We start from the raw sequence: 22902 nt of genomic DNA, 5'->3' as shown, positions 1-22902 counted from the left end.
TTACAAGCCCAGGCACAGGCGCTGCATTGTTTTACAAATTTTTGTAAGTATTGATTTAATGGCTTGACTTGTTGACTTTTTGTTCAGTTTTGCTTTCTTCCTCCCAACTTTTTTGGCTACCTTTTGATGTCACAAGGACATGAATATAACTTCTTCAACTTCCCTAAAGCAATACTCATTTGTACAGTTAAACATTATCTCGTATATTTACAAATTCCATTATGTACTAGTTTTGAGCTCCATCTTTCCCATTATATTTAGGCTTCCACCAAGGGAAGGAGCTCCTATTGCATTAAGGGAGATCACCTACTGATTCTTCTTTTTGTGGTAAGTAGCTTGCCGGTGCACACAGACCTTGAGTTCAGTGTGTGAAGTATTCAAAGAAGGGACATCCTGTCTTATATAAAAAGAAGCGCTAACACTGGCAGTTCTGGAGTGCGTCTCTGAAGCAATTCCACAAAAAAATAATCAATTGTATGTTGTAACATCTCTGCAAGGTAGGAAGTTACATTATACCCAAAATACAGCTCAGGAAACAGTAGAGACAAACTAAGAGCTGAGATAGGACTAACTCTGGTTTTAAATTTGGCATCAAAACGTTAAATTTTAATGAGAGCTATTACAGAGAAATTTCATTAATTTTGGGGAGGACAAAAGCAATGGACCATGTTTTGAATAGCTGTGTTGTTTCGAATTACTAGATCCTTCTCAGTTTTATAGAAAAGGCAACTTTTTCTGAATGGTTGTGGTGATAATGAAGGTGATAGAACTTACTACTAGCCAGGAATGAGTTCTTCCAGGGTTTTTTTTTTCCCCCATGTTTTAAGACTACGTGGTTATAAACATGTGCTTCTTTGTTGGAACAAAAACAAGCAGCATGAGAGACAACACAGGATCTGAAAAAACATCTAAAACTCAGTTTCTGAAGGTGGAAAAATAGCTTGGTAAAATCCTATCTGACTGAAAATTCTGTCACCTTGGTTTGAACAAGCCAAAGGTCATCCTTGAAAGAGGAAAGGAATGGCAATTGGTAAGTTTTGACTTGACAAAGGGTTAAGCATTTCAGCTTATAACTGCTGTTCTAAGTGTTGTAGCTGCTGCTTTATTGAACTGAGCTCCATCCTGAAAAACCAAATTCATGCTGACAGCTTTAGAACTTTTTTGTTCAGAAAAGCAGCTATGCAAAAGCAGCAAATGAAAGGGAGGTAAGAAAGACGGGATATATACGTGTACTTCCCTGATGCTTTATATACATGTTGAGCATTCTTAACAAGGCATTCCAAATACTCATCTGTGAAATTTGGTGCTACTCTGGTCTCTGTGAAAATACCTATTATTTAAATTTTTGCACAAACATGTTAGCCATAGGTGAGAGAACTTCTTCAAATTTTAATTAACTCGTGAAAACTTTTGATCTGAGAATTAATGTAAAGAACACTTGCACTGCGTGAGACAGAATCAGAGCATCCTGAAAAAGTATCCTCATTTTAGGTATCAGATTTTGTACATGCATTTGACTAGCACTATGGAAGAGACTTCACTCATTCTGGGTATGCAGACACCCCGATTTGTAGCCAACAACACAGCCTACATGTGGGAATGCGGGACGAACCTATCCAGACGATTTCACTCTCTCTTCTGGAAGCAAGCATTTATCTATGCAAATTCATATGCTGCTTTGGACCTGGGTGAATCTTTGGGTTTGCTACTCTTTCTTCCACAAAGAAGAAGGGACCAACGTAAGTTCCACATTCTTTTTGTCAGCTTTATAAATGTAATATTAAACATAATTACAAAATCCCCCCCATGTGTCTTGTGCAAACAAAATAGCACATGCAGAGTTATTTCTCTTAGATATCTGGCAAGGCATATGACTGATGGTTAGAAATTTTGACTTGGTTAAAACAAAATTTAGCTCATGTTAAAGCATTAAAGAAATGCTGATGAGGTCAAAGCAAATTCTCTGATAAAGCTGTAAAATCACCCCAACACACAAACATGTCTGAATCCTACCATTAGGCTCTCATGCAGTCTGTTTCTCTGCAGCGAGCAAGTAGCTGTAACCCTTCAGTGCTGCAACTGAGTTTGGCAGAGACACTTAAGAACTGAAGTGACACATACAGAATGCACTAATTACTATATATAAAAGAATTTCAGTTCTACATCATTTTTTCTATATCACCACAGAAAGTATTCTGTGGGTTTGTTAGCCTGTCCACAAAGAAAGATTTCCATCGTTACATTTTAGATATAATTTGGGCAAGTGGTGTGGTAAAACAGTTCTGTAAATCAAGTGAATATAATGTATATATGTATATTTCACTTCCTTCTGTAAGTTTCAGCTATAGTAGGCTTTGTCTATGTGTCAGAGGCAGAGACTTGGAAGAAAAATATGTTGTGTGAAATCTTCTGACCACAGTACTTAATTGTATATTGGGCTATTAAAGCCTGTTTCCAGCTGAAATGTTTTCCTTAAGAAGCCAGAACTGAAAGGGTTATGGTTTGTTACTGCAGCAGTTATCAGCAGACAGCCATCTAACCTTTGGTACTTACAGGTATTTTATGGCTCTTGATCATATTATCAAATTCTTCATTAATTTTTTTGTATTTTTCTTCAGTGCGTGGGGTGAGAGCGTAAGAGGAGTCAGGATCGGGGCTTTCACAACCTTTGTTTTCTTTCTTGTTCAATGCCTGCCAGGTTCAGAGAAATATCAAAAAGTAAAAAAAATGAAAGGAAGCTCAGAGTACTTACACATAATCTTTGCCTGCTGATCATTAGATCAATATCTTCATTAATTTTCCTGTACTTGTCCTCAGACTCAGGGCTGTGACCTACTGAATCGTCTGCATCAGGGTCTGGACTGTCACAGCCATTAAGTCCTTTCTTTCTCAACGTCTGAAATACATAATTTGGAAAGTTCAGTGCTTGACGTGGGCTGCAAGAAAGACTCAGTGGTGTTACAGTAACACAAACTGCCCAGCAGTGGAAGGTTTTACATTATACTTTATGGAAAAAAACCTGACTATAGATCTACCACATTGATGTGGTACGGCTCCAACGACCAGTAGCAAAGAGAGGACCATACAGACCTTTTTCTTGTGGAATTGGAATCCGTCAATAAAGAAAGGAGTTAGCAATCCAGCAAAGCGCCTGTGCTAGTACAGGCCCCTCCCACCATATCTGATACCATTAAAGGGTTAAGGCATCCAGAGTGCGATTTATTTTAACATATTTATGCATTTCAAATGACTGAATGTTAACAGCAAAAGACGCACACTGTTTAAAGTGGATTATCACAATGTTTTCCTTTACTCTGAAGACACAGGAGGAAGAAAAAAAAAAAGAAAGCAACCAACAACCCAGCAAACAGATTTAGGAATCCGTGCTCTTGAACGAAGAAGAAGGGGGAGTATCTAAACTGAATTCTTCCTTAGAACTTGACATAAGGGATGACACTAACAGTGCCCTGCCACTCCTAAGTGTATGCTCTTGACAGGACAAGGGGGAGGAGAGAGTTGCTAACGTGGCTGTGAAATACTGATTAAGAGCTTCTAGACATAGCGTTTGCTTTTTATTGACTCCAGTTACAGTACCACAAATGTGCAGTGCTGAAGTTTAATAGTACAGGGAAACATACTGCTAAAACAGATGCTTAGTGAAAAGTCAGAACAGATGAATTTCAGGTTCAGCAGCTCAAAGCAACCCTCAGAACCATGAACATCATCACCAAGATAAATAATGAAGAAAAAAATTAAAAATATAATTAAACCAGCAGCTAACAATCCAAAATGGTTGCCTGGCCTCGACTATGTTTTAACTGATCTACCCAGACAGATTATCAAAGAACAGTCACCTGTGGCGGTAAGGTATTAATATCTGAGAAGCATCTGAAGAAGAATCTGAGAAGCAAGTCTTTGTGGACCGTCCAAATACAAGCAACAGTACACAAAGTCAGTATTCTCAGTAAGTTTCCTCAAATTTAGCTTTAGGAGTTCCTAGGTCAAAAATCTTCAAACAATCATTTGGTTGTCTACAGGCATCATCACACAGCTTGCAGTCAATTCTGAGTCTAAACCCGGCTGAGTGGTCTCAGTTACAGCGCACAGACGGCATAGCAGCCTTTTGTTGCTAAGTGGCTATGCTTGTGCTGCGTGATTAGTGTGGGATGCTCCAGGCAGCACTAGCTGGTTTCGTTTTGGCTTCTCAGGATGGTTGCATCTCATCCGAGCTTTTTGTTCCTTTTCAAAGAGTACGTTTCCTAAATATTATCATCATTGCAATGCCCAGTTTACCACTGTTAAATCCCTCAAGTATTACAGTTTTGCTGTACTTTGTTTCTGTAATATTGTATTTAGATCTTTAAAGCCCAGAGTTTGTATTTTTCTTTCTGTATTCTACCTGAGACTTCAAAACAGAGCCCTCTTATTCCTTTAAAAGCTACTCCTTGTGGAGACACACCCTTTGAACCTCATGTTTTCACCAGGCCAGCAAAGTGATGGCAATCTGTCCTAGGAGATCTGAACCTTCTAAACTCATGGACCTCTGAACCAAAACTAGGCAATTTTGGAAAACTGACTTCATCTCAACACAGATCCTTTCAAACTTCATACCTACACAAACTTCACTTCTAATCCCATGAGCTAGTCTCGACACACAGACAAAATTATAAATCCTTTCAAATCAAACCTTAAGAAGTTAAAACAACTTGAATGAGTCCCTCCACTTCTCCATTTCCTCCTATCTCTTAAATGTTAGCTACCAGAACTGACAGACTTCTGATGTCACATGCGATGTCTACTGCTACTAGCCTGAAACGTACCAATTACTAAAGAGGGCTTTGGCAATCAGCTGTTGTTTGACAGATTTAATAGATACAGTATGATACCTTGAAAGTGATTTCTTCCTTTTAGATCTGAATAACTAATCCCAGCTAATGTCCTTTCCTTCATATAAGTACAAAACAGGTATCCTCTAAATACATAAAATGTCCAGGTTTCAAGATTCATTGGACTGAGCTCTCCAGAATCTTCTCATTCCCAAATCCTCGTCTGCTGCCTCCACAAGACTATGCCGGGGTGCAAGAAGATGCACCTCATTCTCAGCTCACTCACAATGCCCTAAAGCTTGATGACTGTTTACTTAGCATTCATGTGAACCACTGCTGGATTGCTTCTGTGGTTTGTAGAGGTTCAGAAATGCACTGCCATCTTTCAAATGTTCAGAGGAAGAAAGGCAATGCAATGCAACAAATGCCTGCAGCAGTCCCCAGTAAGAGACTAGATTTCCTCCTAATATGGAGGAATTCCTAGTACGGAGGATTTCCTCCTATTTTTATGTTCATATATATTTATTTTTATTGTCATAACCTTGGAAATCAGGTGCAATAAACCAGCTAGAGTTGCTGCCAAACCTGACCAATAATAAGCAATCTCTATTTTCACCAGAAAATCAAAAAAACAGGTTTAACAAAATCATGCCAGTAGTCTATCCAAAATGAACTTTAGCCTTAATAGAGAGAGACTAATTTTTGCCTTGCAAAACCCATCAATCCAGTGCATCTGGCACATGCATCGGCTGATATGGCGACCCTAGCTCACTAGTCCAACCCTCCTCTCCCCTCTGCCCTGCTTCAATGAGTTGGGATAAGGTTAGGCAACAGAAATTCCTGCAAGTGTGCTGCAGTCAGAGGCACATCTCCTAGCTTTGTGAGCACTGGAAGTAATGCCTCGTTCCCTATGGATTGCATTTTGGGATAAAGTGCAACATCCAGTGAAGTTTTTCCTGCAGCTAAATCTCTCAGGACTTCTCCTACCCTCTACCTACCCTTCTGTGGATTCTCTGCTGCATATTCATGTAAGGACTCCTGCTGCAACCCATCCTTCAGCAGGGGCACCTTCTGGGAGTACTTTATGGATCTCTCCTTCTGCATAGGAGCGTGTAATTTTCACAAAACTTGGAATTTCATTGTCTGTGAGACTTCTACCTTTGCACGAGATTTGCTTGTCACTGAACAAATATTCAAGAAGTTATAAGGAAGAAAACAGAACAAAAGACTGACAGACTGCACAAATACACACACTCACATCAACAGTCGTCCTCCTCTCCTTGGGAGAGCGGGTGGAAAGTGATACATCTGTTCTCTGCAACAAGGTACCGAGGTACCTGTGGTATTCAGGACAAATAAATCCTAAGCATCTTTACCATTATCTCAGGCTTCCCAGCATACAGACTACAATTTTGCTTGTTCTAATGCATTATTTCTTTCTTTACTGTCCTCCACACTATTACCAAACCCCTATCTCTCATGAAGGACCCCTATTGTTATGTTTAAACACAACAATACATGTTACTTGCTGGTACAACAAAACTAGAAGGGTGCTGATCAATACCTAATTGATCAGTCCTTATTCATGAGATCCCTGGACCCAATATCAATTTTTTCCTCAGTGTCTCCTTTTGTTTATGAAGGTTGACTCTGGATATTGGAGAAGACTGGGCTCATTAAAAAGGCCAAGGGGGTTTCAGCAGGCTACAATCTTTGACCCAGTCTTGCAGTGACTTAGAAACTATTTTTCTTACCATGTTAAACTGCCATAGCCTCTTGCAAACCCTGGAAAATAGCCAGACCTATAGCATCCTCCTGGAGATTAGCTAGTTTCCAAAGATTTAATGACTATTCAGGGATTTTTAAGAGGATGAAATTACCCAATTGTGTAGTGCATTGCATTCTAGAGAACCTCAAGCCAGATTTCAGTTATTTATAAAGAAAATAAGCCACTTTTGTACTACGGAAGCTCTACTTTTTCCAAGCAATTAAACAAGTAATTATATTGGACTCCAATAACCTAAAATCAACCAAGGCATTTAAAAAACAAAATGGTTAAAGGAAAACAACCTTTGGCTGAAATCTCATATGCCAGCAATTTAGCCTAAATCCTGCTCTATAAATCTCTGAAGAGAAGTGCTGACTTAGTGACATACTGGCTGCTGTAAAATGAAGTATAAACAACTATTTACTTTCATTTCATGGAAAATTTATCACCACTACAAGAGCACAAAATATGGTACTATCAGCCAGGTCTGATTTTATCAAGGCAATGAAAATTATCACAATTGGAAGGCTTATAAGGACAAAATGCCTTTCCTTTTCCTGGCCCATTGTCTGGTGCTACAGTATTATCTTCTCCTTTTAGCATTACTTTAACTGGCAGAACTAGAACTAGAACAGAACTAGAGAACAGAAATTCAAGATGTGGAGCTCCAAAATTTTCTTCTGCTGTATTTTTTAGTTTGCTCACCTTTGTTGAGTGGAATCTCCTTTCTTTCGGACAGGTTCACCTGCTGTGCGACTGATCTGCACAGCACTCTAGGGCTTGAGAGACCACAGATATTTGGGCTTAGAAATGCTCACATTAGCTGCCAACTCATAAAGACCAAGTCAGTCAATAAGGTCTCAAAAAGGTTCTCACAAGCCCACTGTGTCTGTTCCATTTTTATGTCCTCTGAACCAAAGACCTTACTATCTATTGCAAGGGTAATTACTATTTTCATTTATATGATGAGAAGTACCACCTCATTGACTCTTCACCTGTAACAGACGAAGTCTTCACAGAATCAAAATTTCCAGTATGGAAAAACTCAGAATGCAAGTCTGCTTTGCTAATTCCCAACTCTCTGACGTTGTCTAGAGGCCACCACGATGATGTCTAACTGATAACTCTATTAGCAGCCATGACTACCCCCACACAGTTGTAATTTGGTAAATTGTATTCAACTGCCAGAAAACAAAAAACAAAACTGCCCTCTATTTTCCACTATCACTTTCTTTTCTGTATTTGAATTGGAGAAATCTTCCAGACACAAGCAAAAAATGGTCTCTCCTGCTCACTGGAGCCATGTATCTATGCGGTAAAGCAGACAATAACCAATTATAAAGAAAGGAGTGTTACACTATTCTGTTGAATTGCTTTATTGGTTATAGCTATTCCAAAGCACCCATTCAAATTTATGGAGACCCTCCAAGAAATAGGAAACATTTAAATCATGGGCCCAATTCATTTAAGCATCACTTTGCTTTCTGTGCAACAGAAACATTAAAGTTAGGAAATGTTGAGTGAAGACAATCTTCACTCTTTTCTCTTGCACAGTTATATAATGATGAAATTTTATGATGAAATTGCACTATACAATGTATGGTGCAATCAAGTAATGAAAGATTCTAGTGAAATGAAAAACACAAAGAGGAAGAGATAGGTTGCTATGGGAACCATCCATCTGAATTCTCTGACTTCTGTGTAACTAAAAATCTCAAGTTTTACGTTCCATTAATGTAGGGTTCTTAGATTTTTACATTTAATAATGAACATAAACCAGTATGCTGGTACTAATGTACTTTAATTGCATGTTTAGGAGAATCAGATAAAACATTATTACACTTACTGTTATCTAAGAAGCTCCAGACAAAAAAATGTATACCAGTAACACAGAAAAATGGAACCTTTCTTACCTCTATTGTATAAATTACAAAATGCTTTTGTGGTTTAGACTCTTTTTGAAATAAGCTACCAGGCTGTACTTCTATAACCACGTTAACCTTTCTGTTACTATTTTCACTGAAGTTTCAAAGAAAAAAATTTCCATTGCCTGGTCCCGTACGTCTGTCTTCTTCAAATGAATACAGATAAGTACGCTTTTCACAACAATGCACCAGACCCTCTGCTTGGATTTGCCTCTCACTTTTGCATGCCAAGCGATTACTCTCTCCTTCTTCAAGTACCTCCTCTAATCACACCTCTTGTGAAACCAAATAACGCAGACACCCTTTGCCAGCAACATCTGCATCTCCTTGCTTTCCAGTGATCAGCCAGCGCATTTGGAGCGTTTATATATAGATACGTACTGCAAGCTCCTCGCGACAGGAAGTTTCTACCCGTTTACCAAGTTCAGTCCATCCTCTTCCACTCAGGCTCTCGTCACGTGCCAAGACATATACTCTATAATATTTTGCAATACATATGTAAACCCAGATTAATCCACGGTGTTTTGAAAGAGTGCTGGGACAGTGAGGTTTTTCTTTTGTTTCTTTTCCTCCTAAAGCTGCGCTAAGTAACTTGGGAGCTCTAGGAAGAGGGGCAGCAGAAGGGCGGTGGGAGAGCGCCTCGCACCCCCCCGAGGGGCCCGACGCCCCCTTCCCCGGTGGCTCCGTCTTCCCACTTGCCAGGGCTTTTTTTAAATCGAGTATCGATCTAAATTAAGCAGGGCAACTTTGGCTGTGTGAAACGGCATAAATAGAATGATCCGTGAGATTCAGAGATCGCATCGCAACTCGTCTAAACCCTCCATCTCTCTGGATTATCTCACAAGCAAACAAAACCCAACCGCACCAACGCTCTGGCACAGGGCTTTGTGCCATTTCTGTTAAAGCACGGATGTACTAACTATGCTAAATTCGTAATTATGTAACAGGACATGCAAAATACTTCTGTTCTTAATAACTGCATGTGTAAATATTTTTAATTAATTTAAATCGGAATAATCCCCGAGATTTTAAGTAAGGGTATCTCCTTGTCCTCCGAGCCCATTTTCCTCCCTCGTCGCACAGCAAAAGGTTTTAACCTCCCCCGCCCCCAACCCTCGCAGCAATGCCAAGCAGCCGCCGCGGCACCGCCACGCCGACTCTCAGCGCCCGGGCCGCCGCCGCCACCGCCACCGGGCTGCGGCCGCGGCACCGCGGGGAGGGGCGGGGCGGGGCGTGCTCGCACTCGCCGCCCCCCGCCCGCACCTGTCAGCGCTGCGGCACCTGTCGCGCTCCCCCGGCGGCGGCGACCGGCGGCAGCCAATGGCGGCGGCGGGGCCGCAGCATGGCCATACATGGCCGTGCCGGCGCCGCCGCCTGCGCCGCCATGATCCGCCCCCGGGCGGGCACGGCCTGCGTGGCACCGCGGTGGGGCTCCGCGGGCGTTGCGCACCCGCGGGTGGGCAGACGTGCACCGCACCTCGGCGTGTCACTGCTCAGGACCTGCTTTTTGTCCTCATCTAGACCCGCGCAGGGGGATTTCTTGCTTTATTCCCCCCCTCCAAAAGCCTCCAAACTCTGACGTGACCAGCCTCCATTTACTACGGTATGGCATGGTACTGGCCTAACACTGCCAGCAGAGAGAAAAACGGTTACGTGCTTTTTCCACACAATACCGGTATTTCTGAAATCACTAATTTGTGTTAAGATCTAGTAGCATAAATGCAATAATGACCTAGTTGCGACTATGTTTTTTGTCAAATTGTTACCAATCTGGTAAAGCCAAATTTTTAGGTACGTTAAGATTTAAAAGAAAAAATTTATTTGAAATATTAGTAAAAAATAACCATTAAATGCACTTTTTCACCCATTAAAATGAATTTTGCATGCAGCTGTTTTTTTGAAACCTGGAAACACTTTGGAGAAAAAAGTCAACTTCTGCTCTGTTGTGCTAAAATCCTTGATGGCTTTCCAGAGACTGGATGTCAGTGCCTCGTGCCCAAAATTAGCAGATTATTTACTTAGAGCAGAGGTATTCTCTAGGTATTTGTGTTTTAAAGATGGAGTATTTATCGCTGCAAGTAAAATGACTGCGTGAATCAAGTGCCTAAACTTTGAGCACCACCAGGAACATACCTGAGGGTCCAAGGGCCTGTTTCAGGCCCTCTTTTCAAGCAACAGACATACAGAAGACATAAATACGGGAAAAAACCTGAAGCTCGTTTTCCTGTTCTTCCCAGGGCTCTTCATATGCCCTGGCCTGCCCATAAACGCCCCGTGCTACAGCACGGCGACTCCCGACAGACCAAAAGCAAACACTGCAGCACAGTGACAAATACTTAGCCTTCAATTCCCTTTCTTCAAACAGGGACTTGCAGAAAATGGCTTTCCAGTTTCACAAAGCTCAGTATTTGCGGAGCAGCTCCACGAAGGAGACACTTCTGTACTCCGGCTGCTCCGCTCGCTTGCGGTCGGGAGCACCAGCAGCCTGCAGGCAGGCCCAGTCCGCCCAGAGATGCAAAGACGGCTTAAAGTCAGCGTACTCGTGCCTCTGCCTCGCCCCTTGGCCAGAGCACAATATCAGCCCATATTTCATTTATTGATTTTTCAAGAAACTTAAAGTAGAGAAAATATTTAAAAGGCCAGATTTTCTGTAAACTGTATCGACTGACTTAGCTTTCACAAGCACTGTAAGGAAAATTGTGATTAGCCGTATTTAAAATAGAAGATGATACTGGTGAGACATAGTATATTTGACTTGTATAAGGTTTTGCTGCTGGACACAAGAAATATATGGATGAAAAAATAAACTTTACAGTAGTTTAGCAGAATCATCTCAGCTTCTTTAGGGAATATGAGGCCATTTAAAAATAAACACTGCGATCACCAACAGGTTGTTTGTTATTTCCCTCCCTCTTTTTATGTTCGTCTAACTATAATCCCTCTCTGCTGACCCCAGTCCTTCTAGATGGAGCGCTGCCTTCAACATTTTCATTTGTGTCTAATTTAGTCAGACATATACACAAATACAAGGCTGAAGTCAGATCTCACTTACAGTAGTGTAAATCTGTAGCTGGATCTGGAACAGCTGTAAAGACACCAGTTGAGTTATTCTAGATGTACAGTGGTGTTACCAAGTCTGTTACATCAGTGTTACTATCTCTTCAAACATACAGCATTTGAAATATGTAGGGTGTAATATAAATGACTGCAGAGACAATTAACTATTTCAAAGGCAGCTGGTGTTTTTCCATGATATAAATGGGAACCTTAAATACTAAATGCCATATTCAAAATACTTGAGAAATGTGACATAGAGGGTAACATGTATTTTACAGATCTTTTTTGCCACAGAAAGTTATTACAGAAAGAATGCCAGCTGATAGGAATTATATTTGGCATATATTTTGAATGTTACCTATGTTCTAAAAGATCCCAGAAGAGATTCTGAAATCCTATGTTTAAGGACTGCTTCATACATCATTAAAATGCAACCGTCCTATGGTGAATATATAGTCAACTTCTGTCAGCCACATGAGCCAATGCAGTTTTTAGGAGCAGAAGTGATATATATTTAGACAAATTGAATTGTAAGATAGGATGCAAGTTACTTGGAATAGAATTTTTCCTAGACCATGGGGCAAACACCCTCATCCTTAACCATAGTTCCAGGGAATCTTTGATGACCACAACATTTTGCTTTTGCATTTCATTTGAAACAGAGCACCTCCAGCAGCACTGAACTGGTGCAGTACTGACTCAGCAGGCAAATGCCACCCACTGAGACAAGAACACCACTTCCTTCAGCACCTGGGTTTTCTTTGGAGGTCTCCCATAAAAATCTTGAATGTATCAATGTTACGAACAGACTTTTCTTTTGAAGAATTTGAACATTTATTTTACAGCTGATCAAATTACAGGCTATTGCAAAAAACCTACCAATACGACAATGAGCAAATGTTGCTGAATAGCTGTTCCTTTTAAAGGCAGAAGAACACTCCCTTTTATTTTTATAATAGTGTAATTCTTTTATCCACTGGTAAAAATGCCCAAATCAATATATATTTTTTAAAATGATGAATTATAATAAATGAGAGGTTAGATCCCTGAAACTGTAGCCTCCTGTTCCTTTACAGGATGGAGGCCTTAAATAGCAACAAAGCAATAACCATCAACTCACTGTTCTGCTGATATAGTCAAATTTTGACCAAGGAGAAACAGAGGGAAGTGTCTCCACTAAGTTTAGAGTGAGCATGCAATATTTGAAAGGAAAAATTGGCCCATGATTTTAACTATGAAAACAGATGACTCAAATAATGTAGACTTTCATACTTAAGATGGTTTTGTTCTGTTTCTGTTAGTTCAACAATTTATGTAAGTTCTGTTATTTACCAGAAACATTTGTTCAAAGTGTATCCATCTTTAAGCAGCTGCTAAAATCTCTAGACTATGATACACATTCATCTGCTTACAGAAGTCTCTTTTAAAAACCAGGAACCAGGTCCTGTTCTCCCACAGGAGAATCCCACAGGAGTGGCAAGATTCAGATGGACGCTTTGCAAGCTGAAACTTGTAGATCCCTCATCTAAATATTAACCAAAGAGGGAGCGAGAGAGTCAGAGGAGCTGGATCAAACTGCAGCGAGAGAGTCAGAGGAGCTGGATCAAACTTCCTAACTGCACGATTACTCTAGAAGACCAGTCGTTCGAGCACCTGTTCTTTTTCCTGGAGCATGACTTCTTCAAAAGGCATGCTGCTCCTATCACTGTGCTCTTCCCTCAAGAGAAGCCTAGCCTTCTCCCAAAAGGAAGGAATTGGAAGTGACAGAATTAACAAAAACATGGTCAGATTTTGAAAAATCCTCTCTTTCACAGGCAAGGGAATTCTAAATTTTCATTACTCCTTCTCAGACTCAAAGAGGCCAGCCATCATGGATATAAAAGATAAGTGCCTTTACACAGGATTATCCAAGGGCTAAGCTGCTAGCCCAGACTGCAAGAGGCTGCAGTTTAACTTCTGTTTCTGTTACTAACCTCCAGCAGGGACTGTGTTAATTCACTTTTCCCCAGTGGTATGACTATCAGAAGTTGAAGAATAGTATCTATCAGTGCAATTGGGGTGCTATAAGGAATGTGTAAAGAAAACCAATCAATGTTTGCAAAAAACCTGTGATGTAACCATTAAGGACTCTAAATTTACTAGAGACGGACCCCGAATAAACCTGCAAAATCTAATTCTTATGCTCCAATTGTAGATTTGTTGAGCAGAGGATAAGTTAAATTAACAACACAGTGCTCAGTTTTGGTACTCTGCGAAGGAAGAAAACTTGAGAAACAGAGCAGCTTCTAGTTATTATCACTGCTTAGGAAAGCAGAAGTAGCAGAGGCAGATTCAAGATCTATTCGGATAAATTTGACCATAGCTGAGGATCTGAGGGCAGACTTTACTGAGATACTAGGAAAAAAAAATGTGAGGGGGTAAAATAGAAAAGAAAAAAAAAGTTATCTCCATTGAAAAAACTGAACATCTTTTTCTGAAAATTCTACAACCAGCTAAAACGTTTTTTTTTTTTAAATGTTGGGGGGGGGTCATTGTAAAACCAGGTATCTTTTCTGTGGACAAAGTTATAGTTTTGTAAAGAAGATTTGGTATATTGGCCTGCCAGAGCCTTACTGTCTGAAATCTTCAAGCGTTTAGTCATAATATAGCCCCACACGTAATTCTGTGGGCTCATAAAGGATGTTTCTACTTGAGTTCCCTAATTTTGCAAAAGACCTGGGCAAACAGAGCAAGATTTCAGCCCCTTTCATTTCTTCCATCATGTGGTAGAGGTGGGAGTGAAGTGCCCTGAAGATACTGTGAACAGTTGTGTGACCTGTACTAACACACTTGGTAGAAGACCTAGCTGAGGGCTGTGAGACAAGCTTCGGTAGCCTTGCTGCTGCAGTTTACACTCCCATCCAGCACTGTCTGCTCTGCCCTGCCACCCAAGATTACTCACCACCCAGCAGAGTGACAGAGCTGGAGTGGCTGAGAGGTGGGTGCACGGTCCCTTCCTCCAGCTCCTGTGAAGGTGGTAACCTCTGACAGAGCAAAGGCAGCAAATAGCTGGGGGGTACTAACATCTTAAACTATTGCAGCTGTTTCCTCAGAAAGCCTAAGTCAGTCTCAGAGGCATGTTACATGTAAGGAAGGGAGCTTTTCTAATTGGGAATCTCAAATCCAGCGCAGCTAAGGATTGCGTTTGTTTTGAAGAAATGACAAATCACAAAGGAGGTCAGATCACAGTATTTTAGGTCATGGACATGGGTAATGTTTTGGGGACTGTTTTCCCCAGAAAAAAAGGTAAATCTTTGTCAGCTTCAGGCTATCTGAGAAAAATATTCAGAAGCCCATAACATTCTGACCTTTCTTTAAAAAAAAAAAAAAAAAAAAAAAAAGAAAGAAAAAAAAGAAAGAAAGAAAAAAGTTCAACTTGTTTACAAGAAAGCACCATAATGAATCCTTCCTTAATAAAGAGCTGAAGTGTCCAGGTCCACCAGCACTACTCCCAGTTGTCTCAGCCTTCTGCACTGCTTTTCTGGACATAGAGTTGCCACTGAACTTCACAACAACTTGTCCCAAAAATCTAGGTATGCCTTAAATCAGAGTAAACTACAGACTGAACCAGTGATGCACACCCGTGTCTTCATCAGCCTGAAACAGCTATGCTGAGAGATGGAACAATAATGATTTTCTATCAACACTATTGTGGCAAGAAAACCAAGCTAATTTACTTATTCCATTATCTTGGCTATTTTCTAAACCATTCCTGCTGCTATGGTACTTGAAGCCTTTTTTTCCTAACTACTGCAGAATATTTCCAATACAATAAAACCTAGAGGACAGGTAAGTAGTATCAAATGGAATGATACAGGGATACTACAGGAAATTATTATTTATTTTATATTTGAATATGAAAATTCAATTTTAAAATCAATCAGAAGCTGACTGTGCCAAAGAAATCAGAGACTGTGACAAGATAATAGTTGAGCTTATCTGAAAACACATGGGCTTGCTTCTAACTATAAGAAATTTAAAGTCAAAGACCTGGCAAACAAATAAAAAAATCGTAACTGATTTCAATAGATCCATGCTTTAACCCAACACTTACAGTAGCAAAAGGGACCAAAAATGCCGCAAATAACCAAAGTTTCAATGAAAGTCAGTACCACTACAAAACCTTTTCTGTGAAGAGGCCAACAGGCATTTAAGAAATTCACTAGGTCAAAACAGCACAGGTCTGTTGGGTCTAGTCTGTGCAGACAGGTTCACAGTCCTGAGGTTTGCCTGGAGTTTCTCAACAATGAGAAGCTTCCCAGCAAACTACAGCACAGCTTACTTACCCAACTTCCAAAGGCTGGCAGGATTCCTGTTTCTGCCTGGGGTATACTGGGTCACAAGACCCCTGAATTAAATAGCAGTAGCAGGAATGGATGAGTGCTTCTTTTATGCCTGCTGCTGAATTGGTCATGGAGATCAGTAGGAAGCACTCTGCAGAACATTTAGTCAGCTTTTTTGCTCCATCACTCTCAGTAATGGAAGAGGTGGAATTAAGAACATTTCTCTCATAAGAAGACTGTACAGAAGGAGTAGGAGGATTTCTCAGACTCCTCAAAGGGAGAGGAATAAAAAGTTTAGCCTGTAGGAGAGACAAGAGACATTTCCATAACCCTCAGAGATCTAGTGTTTCACCTCAAGCCCAGAAGCATCTTAGTTCTGTTCAGGCTGCCACGTAAGAAGTCTGTGGGTCACTGGCTTCAGTGTGGCCTCATGGGATTTATGGCATTACCATCAGGTGAGTTTACTTCTAGAAAACAAACTCCTTACTATTGATGCAGGTCAAGTCAGAATTGTCAAATTGTGTTATCTGCAGGGGTCCTAACAGTTCAAGGGTTGGGCTAAGGAAGCCAACTAGGCAGAATCCCCTACACCTGCCAACATTTGAAAGCTATAAATGAAGACATATAGGGACAAAGAAATGAGAGCATACCTGTTTACTCTTTTAAGCCACATCTAGAATGGAAGCATTTTTTTTAAAAAAAGACAGGATAGGAAAATGGTCAACAAGGAGTGTTCCCTCTTAGCTGTGTTGCTCTGCTGCATACCTGAGAGCTTACACTGAAACCGTAAAGTACAGTGCATGCCCTGCTGCAGTTCCCTTCTTGCAAGGAAGGATCTTGTGACAGGAAAGAACTATGGAATAGGTCCAGTAAAGGATTTAGGCACCTAGAAAGCTAGATTTAGCCATACTTAATATTTAGGCATCTGATCTCCAGAGTGGAATTCACACTGTGTTAGGATCTGAGTCTTCCTGTGCAGGGGACAGAAAGAGTTTGGTACTACAGGACAGGGTCCAGTAAATAGACTCTAAATAAAAAGATAAATGAGATATTGCTCTAGATAATTAAAACCAGAAAGAAATCTTTAAGAAATGAGTGAAACTGAGGTCTCTGCACCTTTGATAGGCCACAAACACCAGCAGTATTTTCTGACTGTTCTGTGAAAAACTCTATCCCAACTTTGTGCATTGCAGTTAGCATACTCAGAGAATGCTTGCCAGGGATATCTCGTTCATAGATTTCCCAGATCTTCGGTGACTTAAACAGGGAAAAGGCTCTCCATTTACAGCCAGACTGAGTTAGTCCTGAGTAAGCACAGAACTGCAGGCACCTAGGAATCTTTAAGATCAAATAGCCAAGGTCTCTCACCAAGCCCGTGCCTCCAGATTAGACTTTTGGTTAAATGACCTTAGTTGCCACATTTTAAAGCTTATGTTTAGTCACTTATGTAAAACACTTTCAGATATAGGATGGAAAGTATTGAGTGCAATTACAAGTTTTTATGCAGAAGTTAAACAATATATGTGGGATGAGGGAAAATTTATATCTAAGAAGGCAAGCCTCTTTTCATGTAGGCTACAAAAATACAGCCTAAATGCTAAAGCACATACTTAGAACTCCTGGTGACAAAAGTGCAAAGCTTCCATTTTATTGCTATGTGTTCGAACATGCTAGAAGTATGTAATAACCAAGCCTTGGATTATAACAGTGAAAGTATAAATTATGTGTTTTTATGTTTGGTCGTGTTTTAGCCATGATTCTATTGTAGTAAGCTAAATATACTTTAAATGCCATACACTCCATTAGGAACTGCTTCTTTGTCAAGATTTTGATCTCTTTTGAACCAATCTATAGCAGCTGTGTGTTGTTTAAAATACTCTTATTGACTCTTCTATAATTTGCTTTCTTTGAGCAGCCTGCGTGCTGTAACATTTGATCAAAGAAATAAACATATACTTTAACAACCCAAAGTAAAGTGCATGCACATTTTTTATAACAGTGCACTATAAAATGGAATTATAGTTGTCTATAGATCACACAGGATGATATAAATAAATGGGTTTGAGATTTTTTTAATGCAAGCCTATCCAATATATCAAAGATTTTTCCCTTTAACACGTCTCTATCATGCAAAAGCATTAATGAACCACTTCAAATAAAGATGATGCAACTTCTTTTAATAGTATATTTACTCCTTCGTTAACTGCTAACCGTATATAAAAACACCTGTAGCAAAGTTAAGTAAGAAAGGCAAAACAACCTCAAGTTGTGGGTTTATAAAACATAACATAAAGAAAATGTTGATTTAAACCTCCTTTAAAGGCTGTTTTTTATTCAAAAAAACAATAGATATTTAAGCTTTAGCTACCACAGATGTTCATCAGCTCTGGTCTATGGACTTTAATTCACAACTGACCACTACACTTTGATTATTAAAAATGTAGACCAATAAAGCGTATGTGTTTGAGGTTTTATAGCCCTGCAAATTTGGTAACTTACATTAATTTCATTTGTCTTTTATATAAATGAACACACAGAGGTCTCTCTGAATTCAGGACAAATGGAGTTGAATCAATATCAGCTACATAATACATAAAGGATGGATGCAAATTTTATAGTACACAAATAAATAATTAATTTATATCTGCTTACTGTAACAAGAAAAAAAAGTCAGCATATTTTGAAGTTTAACAGGACTTTTGCCAGAACTATAGAAATTGTGGGAAGGCATCTCGAGAACAGACAGCATTGTCTGTGTGCAGTCCAGGGAAGGAAAGGTTGGAGGTATATTCCTTCATGCAATATGGAAGTGCAAGGTACTCTGGTCTGAGCATTCAAAATGCCGGCTCCCTAAAGTAGGCAAAAAGCCAGGATTGGCCTGACTTTTTGTTCTGTCATCCTCTCTGGTGTTTCTCGATGAAGCACTGTCTGCACAGCGTCCTTGTTCCTCAGGAAGGGGGGTTACGGTTACTGCCAACTCTTTGTGGCATGAAAGGGACGGGGACACTTTTACTTCTCTGTGTAGATACATAAATGCTAGTCATGGTATGGCCTATTTAGATCCCAGTTCTGCCACCCTTACTGACATTGAGACTGCTTCAGAGCTAAAGCTATGATTCTGCCAATATTTGTGAGAGCATTCAACTTTCTTCTTGTCTCACTGTCTGCAACAGGACTTCTATGCCGGTTTGTAGGAATGCTATCTCTCATAGTATTGCTTACTACATAAAGATGGCAGACCCTGTAGAAATGGATGCCTGTGCTAGGAATCCTAACCAGAGGATTTTGAAGTCGGTCAGAAGGCTCTCATTGCCCACTCTGGGCTTGAAATCAGGGCTCTAATTAAACATGAAGGGTTGACTTTATATATCAGAGCTTTTTAGCATTTTAATAGCGCAGGACTCCTTTACCTAATAAAACTATGAGCAGTGCTAAGGGCCCACATCTGGAAACACTTATACACTAAAAAAACTTTACCCATGTGTAAGTGTATGAACTGTGCATCACTTGCTGATTTTACAAGAAACTCAGTGCAGTACGATCTTCAACACTGGTTTGACTGAGAGCAGTTGACAGGTTATGGGATCCCAGTATTAAAAAGGTCATCAGGGAAAGGAGGGCAAGTTCAGTAGCCTGCATTAAAGATAGCTGTGAGGTAGCAGAAGATACGGTATTTCTACACTTCTGATTAATACTCCTGTGCAAGAATTCAGGTGAATAATCACATTTTGTATTTACCTTACAAAACAGGGATGTCTTAATGATGAAAATGAAAAATGGGTTTGCTCACAAAAGCCTTTGTCTCTGGAACATAGCTATAAGTAGCTCACTATCTAGGTTGAAAATGGTAAGGCAGGGTAGTGTGTCCTATTTTTCCATGCTTGCAGTGAAGATACAATATGGGAATTCAGCCTGGTAATTACTAATACACCACACAGACACAATTACACCCTGTGTACTGCATAAAGGAATCACTTGTGGTCTGCCTCCATTACAAAGAGCGGTAGGGGGCCAACATGCAAGAAGACAAAATGCTTTACAAGGAGGAAGGAGACCAGAAGAGTCGATGTACCCAAATACAAGGACCTTGATTCTTTTTGGAGTGATTTAAGTCCCCTTCCATCAATTATCGTCCTTTGTCTCCAGAGCCTTATCACAAGCAGCATTACAGGAACTGAACAAAACAATACTCAGGCCCAAATAACCCTGTGAACTGTGCTGACATTTCCACACCCTGTTGCTGTGTTTGACCAGGTTATTCAGATTTTTAAAAAACAAAAAACTCCACACAGAACAACAACAAACATTCCTGTTTTAAATAACAAGCTCAACCCTTCCTGGTGTCTTTTCTCCCTTCCAGGATTACGGATAGCTCACACTACAATACCACAATGATGATGTGATATAAAAACCATAGTAGCACACAAGATTGACATGACAGCTTTCCAAATAAAAAGACTGTGCTTTGCAGAGGTCTCAACAGTTCAGCAGTTCAGCTTTTTAAAGTTAATTAGATCCTTCCCCTTCCCATTCCCCCAACCCCTTGCCCAAATGTGAGTTTTGGGTAAATGAAGAATTACAAATAAGAAACCTAACTCATATATGCATTTCAAGAAGTGCTCTGCAGCTAAATAGTTTGATTTCTCAGTGAAATAAATCAACGGTCTACTCATTCACTTTTACTACTCAGAATTAGAGTAATAATTTTTTCTTAGTGACACGTGAAGTTTTGAGGGTGCAGTCATAAGTGTGTAATCAATGAAAAGCATCTATTTTTTCATTCATTCACACCAGATATGTAACATTTCATGGTATTTCTTAACAGGACACTGCAGTCATTGCTCATCTCAAAATAAATTTAAAAACATGTGGAAAGTTAAAAAAAAGGACCTCAGGAAAGTCAGCTATTTTTGACAGTAAGTCAGCTTCTGTGAAACAAAGCCTTGTCTTTCAGAAAGTGTTTACGATCTATGAGAAAAAAAAATATATCCTTGGGCTAAAATGTTTATTGGCACCTAGGAGTCTGAAGAGAGCAAGTCAGGCTTGTGGTTTTTTGAGGGCACTTTATCATCGCCTGCATTCTCAAAGGGATCTGTGAATGAATAGAGCTGGATTACTCAGCCTTCTATTCCACGCCTATTCCTCTCCATTTTCCTTGGCAAGACCGAGAGCCAAGCTATTTTTAGTTAGGCAGTTTTCTATTTTTAGACAAATATCAGTTAAAAGACATTTGTTAGGAAAAATTTAAAAAAAGAAAAACACAAAAGGGGGAGGGGGTGAGGCTTCCCATCTCATATTATGAAGCAAGCCCTTCAACCTGTATCTCCAGGCGTTTCAGCTGCTTCCAATCTTGGAAAAATAAAGAAAATTCAGAGTTCAGGGATTTAAAAATAAACCTACCCTCTGGCAAATAGACCAAAATACAACAAGCTGTTACTATGTGAAACAGTGACTACAAAAACAAAGAACATTCTCCAATGACTAGATTGGGATAAAACTTTGGAGCTATTAAGTTATAAGAATGTTACACAGACATGTAAGATTTTTCCAGCTTCTCAGCCAGATATATCATGTTTTGGAGAAAGAAACAGTCATCTGTGAAATAGAGCTAGCTCTAAGAAATACAGATTTAAGAGGACAAGGAAAAGGACAAAGTTTGACAAAGAAAAGAATCATGAAGAGAGTTTGCAACACTTTTATATTATATTCATGTTTTTTAACTTTGTTCTCATTGCATTTTTACAGCAATAGGGCCAAAAAATTTCCTAAGATATTGAAATATTTTTAACTGATTAGTAAGAACAGAAGAATAAAAGAAAAAAAAAAGTGGGGCCCTGACAAATAGTAAGGACTGATCCTCAATCAGTCTAAATCAGGAAGTCTAGAGTTTCCTCAAAATATACCCAAAAGCAGCTTTTGTTCTACTAAGTGCTTCAGACCAACTGAACTTGCATCCATTGTACTTTTCTCTGTCCCTATTCTCTTTTTCTAGATCATGGAAAAATGATCTATCAAGTGAGCTACTTCATTTTCATTTGAGATACCTTAGGATTACAAAATATGTTTCATGACAGCCAAATCCTTACTGAGAATGAATCATAGTAAAAAATGGCCATTTATTTAGAGAAAACAAAAGAAAGCATCTCATTATACAACTTTCCTGTAGCTGTTATTTTTCACATACTGGATCAATTTGAAATATATTCAGAATAAAAATATAGTGTCAAAACCTGACCCTCTACTTTTCTTCTTATAGCTGGTAAAGCATCAAAAGGCTATCAGTTAGGTACACAGCAACAGGATGCTGTGGAGTTATCAAGGAGAGCTTAAACAATTGCCTGGAGATCGAAAGATATCGAGTCAAAATCTCGTGGATAAGTGGGAGGAAGGGAATAAATTGTTCTCTACTGGATGTAGTAGAGGGACTAATTTGGTCAGTCCCATTGATTCGGACGGTAGTCCCACTGAGGGACTACTTTGGACAGAACAGAATTACCTTGCACAGTTTTCCAGATTTGACATTTTTCTTGAGGTCTTGTAATAGCTGTTATTTACTTAAAGCCCAAATTTCTGGATAATAAGATTACATAAGACTATTAGCTTTTGTTTAAAAAGATGTATTTCTAACTAATTTGCTTGCAAAAATGAAATTAAAATTGATAAAATGGGGAAATTTTAAAAATGTTTCTGAAAATTGGATTTCATCCCCCTCCCAAGAAGATCTTTTTCTACTAACCATGGTTAGGAAAAATATAGAAAAAGCTCACATGAGGACATTAGGTTACAAACACGTCTTCCAAAGGCTGAAAACCCAGAAGGCAAACAAAGAAAGACCAAAGGAATATTACAAAAATGCTCAAGATCTTGAAGCCAGTCCCATGATTTTGTCATACATGAGGTTAGCAATAATGATTTGGCTCATATTTACTAAAAGTGAAAGAAGAAGCAAACATTTAAAAAGCCCAAATCATCATTAAAACAAAATTATTTGGCTAGTTGACCCT

The 22902-nt window shown here is 39.5% G+C and overlaps 1 protein-coding gene across 11 annotated transcripts in view; it reads right to left on the bottom strand.

The window, feature by feature from the left end:
* LOC112991895 (myocyte-specific enhancer factor 2C) overlaps window positions 1–22902 on the bottom strand; it is a 126949-nt gene that overhangs the window by 35225 nt on the left and 68822 nt on the right. For 8 of the 11 annotated variants that reach the window (XM_064502576.1, XM_026114717.2, XM_026114741.2 and 5 more), the window contains exon 4: window positions 2753–2896. In XM_064502576.1, coding sequence (XP_064358646.1) covers window positions 2753–2896 — 144 coding nt within the window. Of the gene's footprint in view, window positions 1–2553; window positions 2692–2752; window positions 2897–22902 lie in introns of all 11 variants that reach the window. The other 3 variants (XM_064502577.1, XM_064502579.1, XM_064502580.1) reach the window with 1 other exon arrangement.

The sequence above is a fragment of the Dromaius novaehollandiae genome, chromosome Z (assembly GCF_036370855.1).
Source record: "Dromaius novaehollandiae isolate bDroNov1 chromosome Z, bDroNov1.hap1, whole genome shotgun sequence".
Taxonomy (NCBI): Eukaryota; Metazoa; Chordata; class Aves; order Casuariiformes; family Dromaiidae; genus Dromaius; species Dromaius novaehollandiae.
This window is presented reverse-complemented; position numbering and strand designations above follow the sequence as displayed.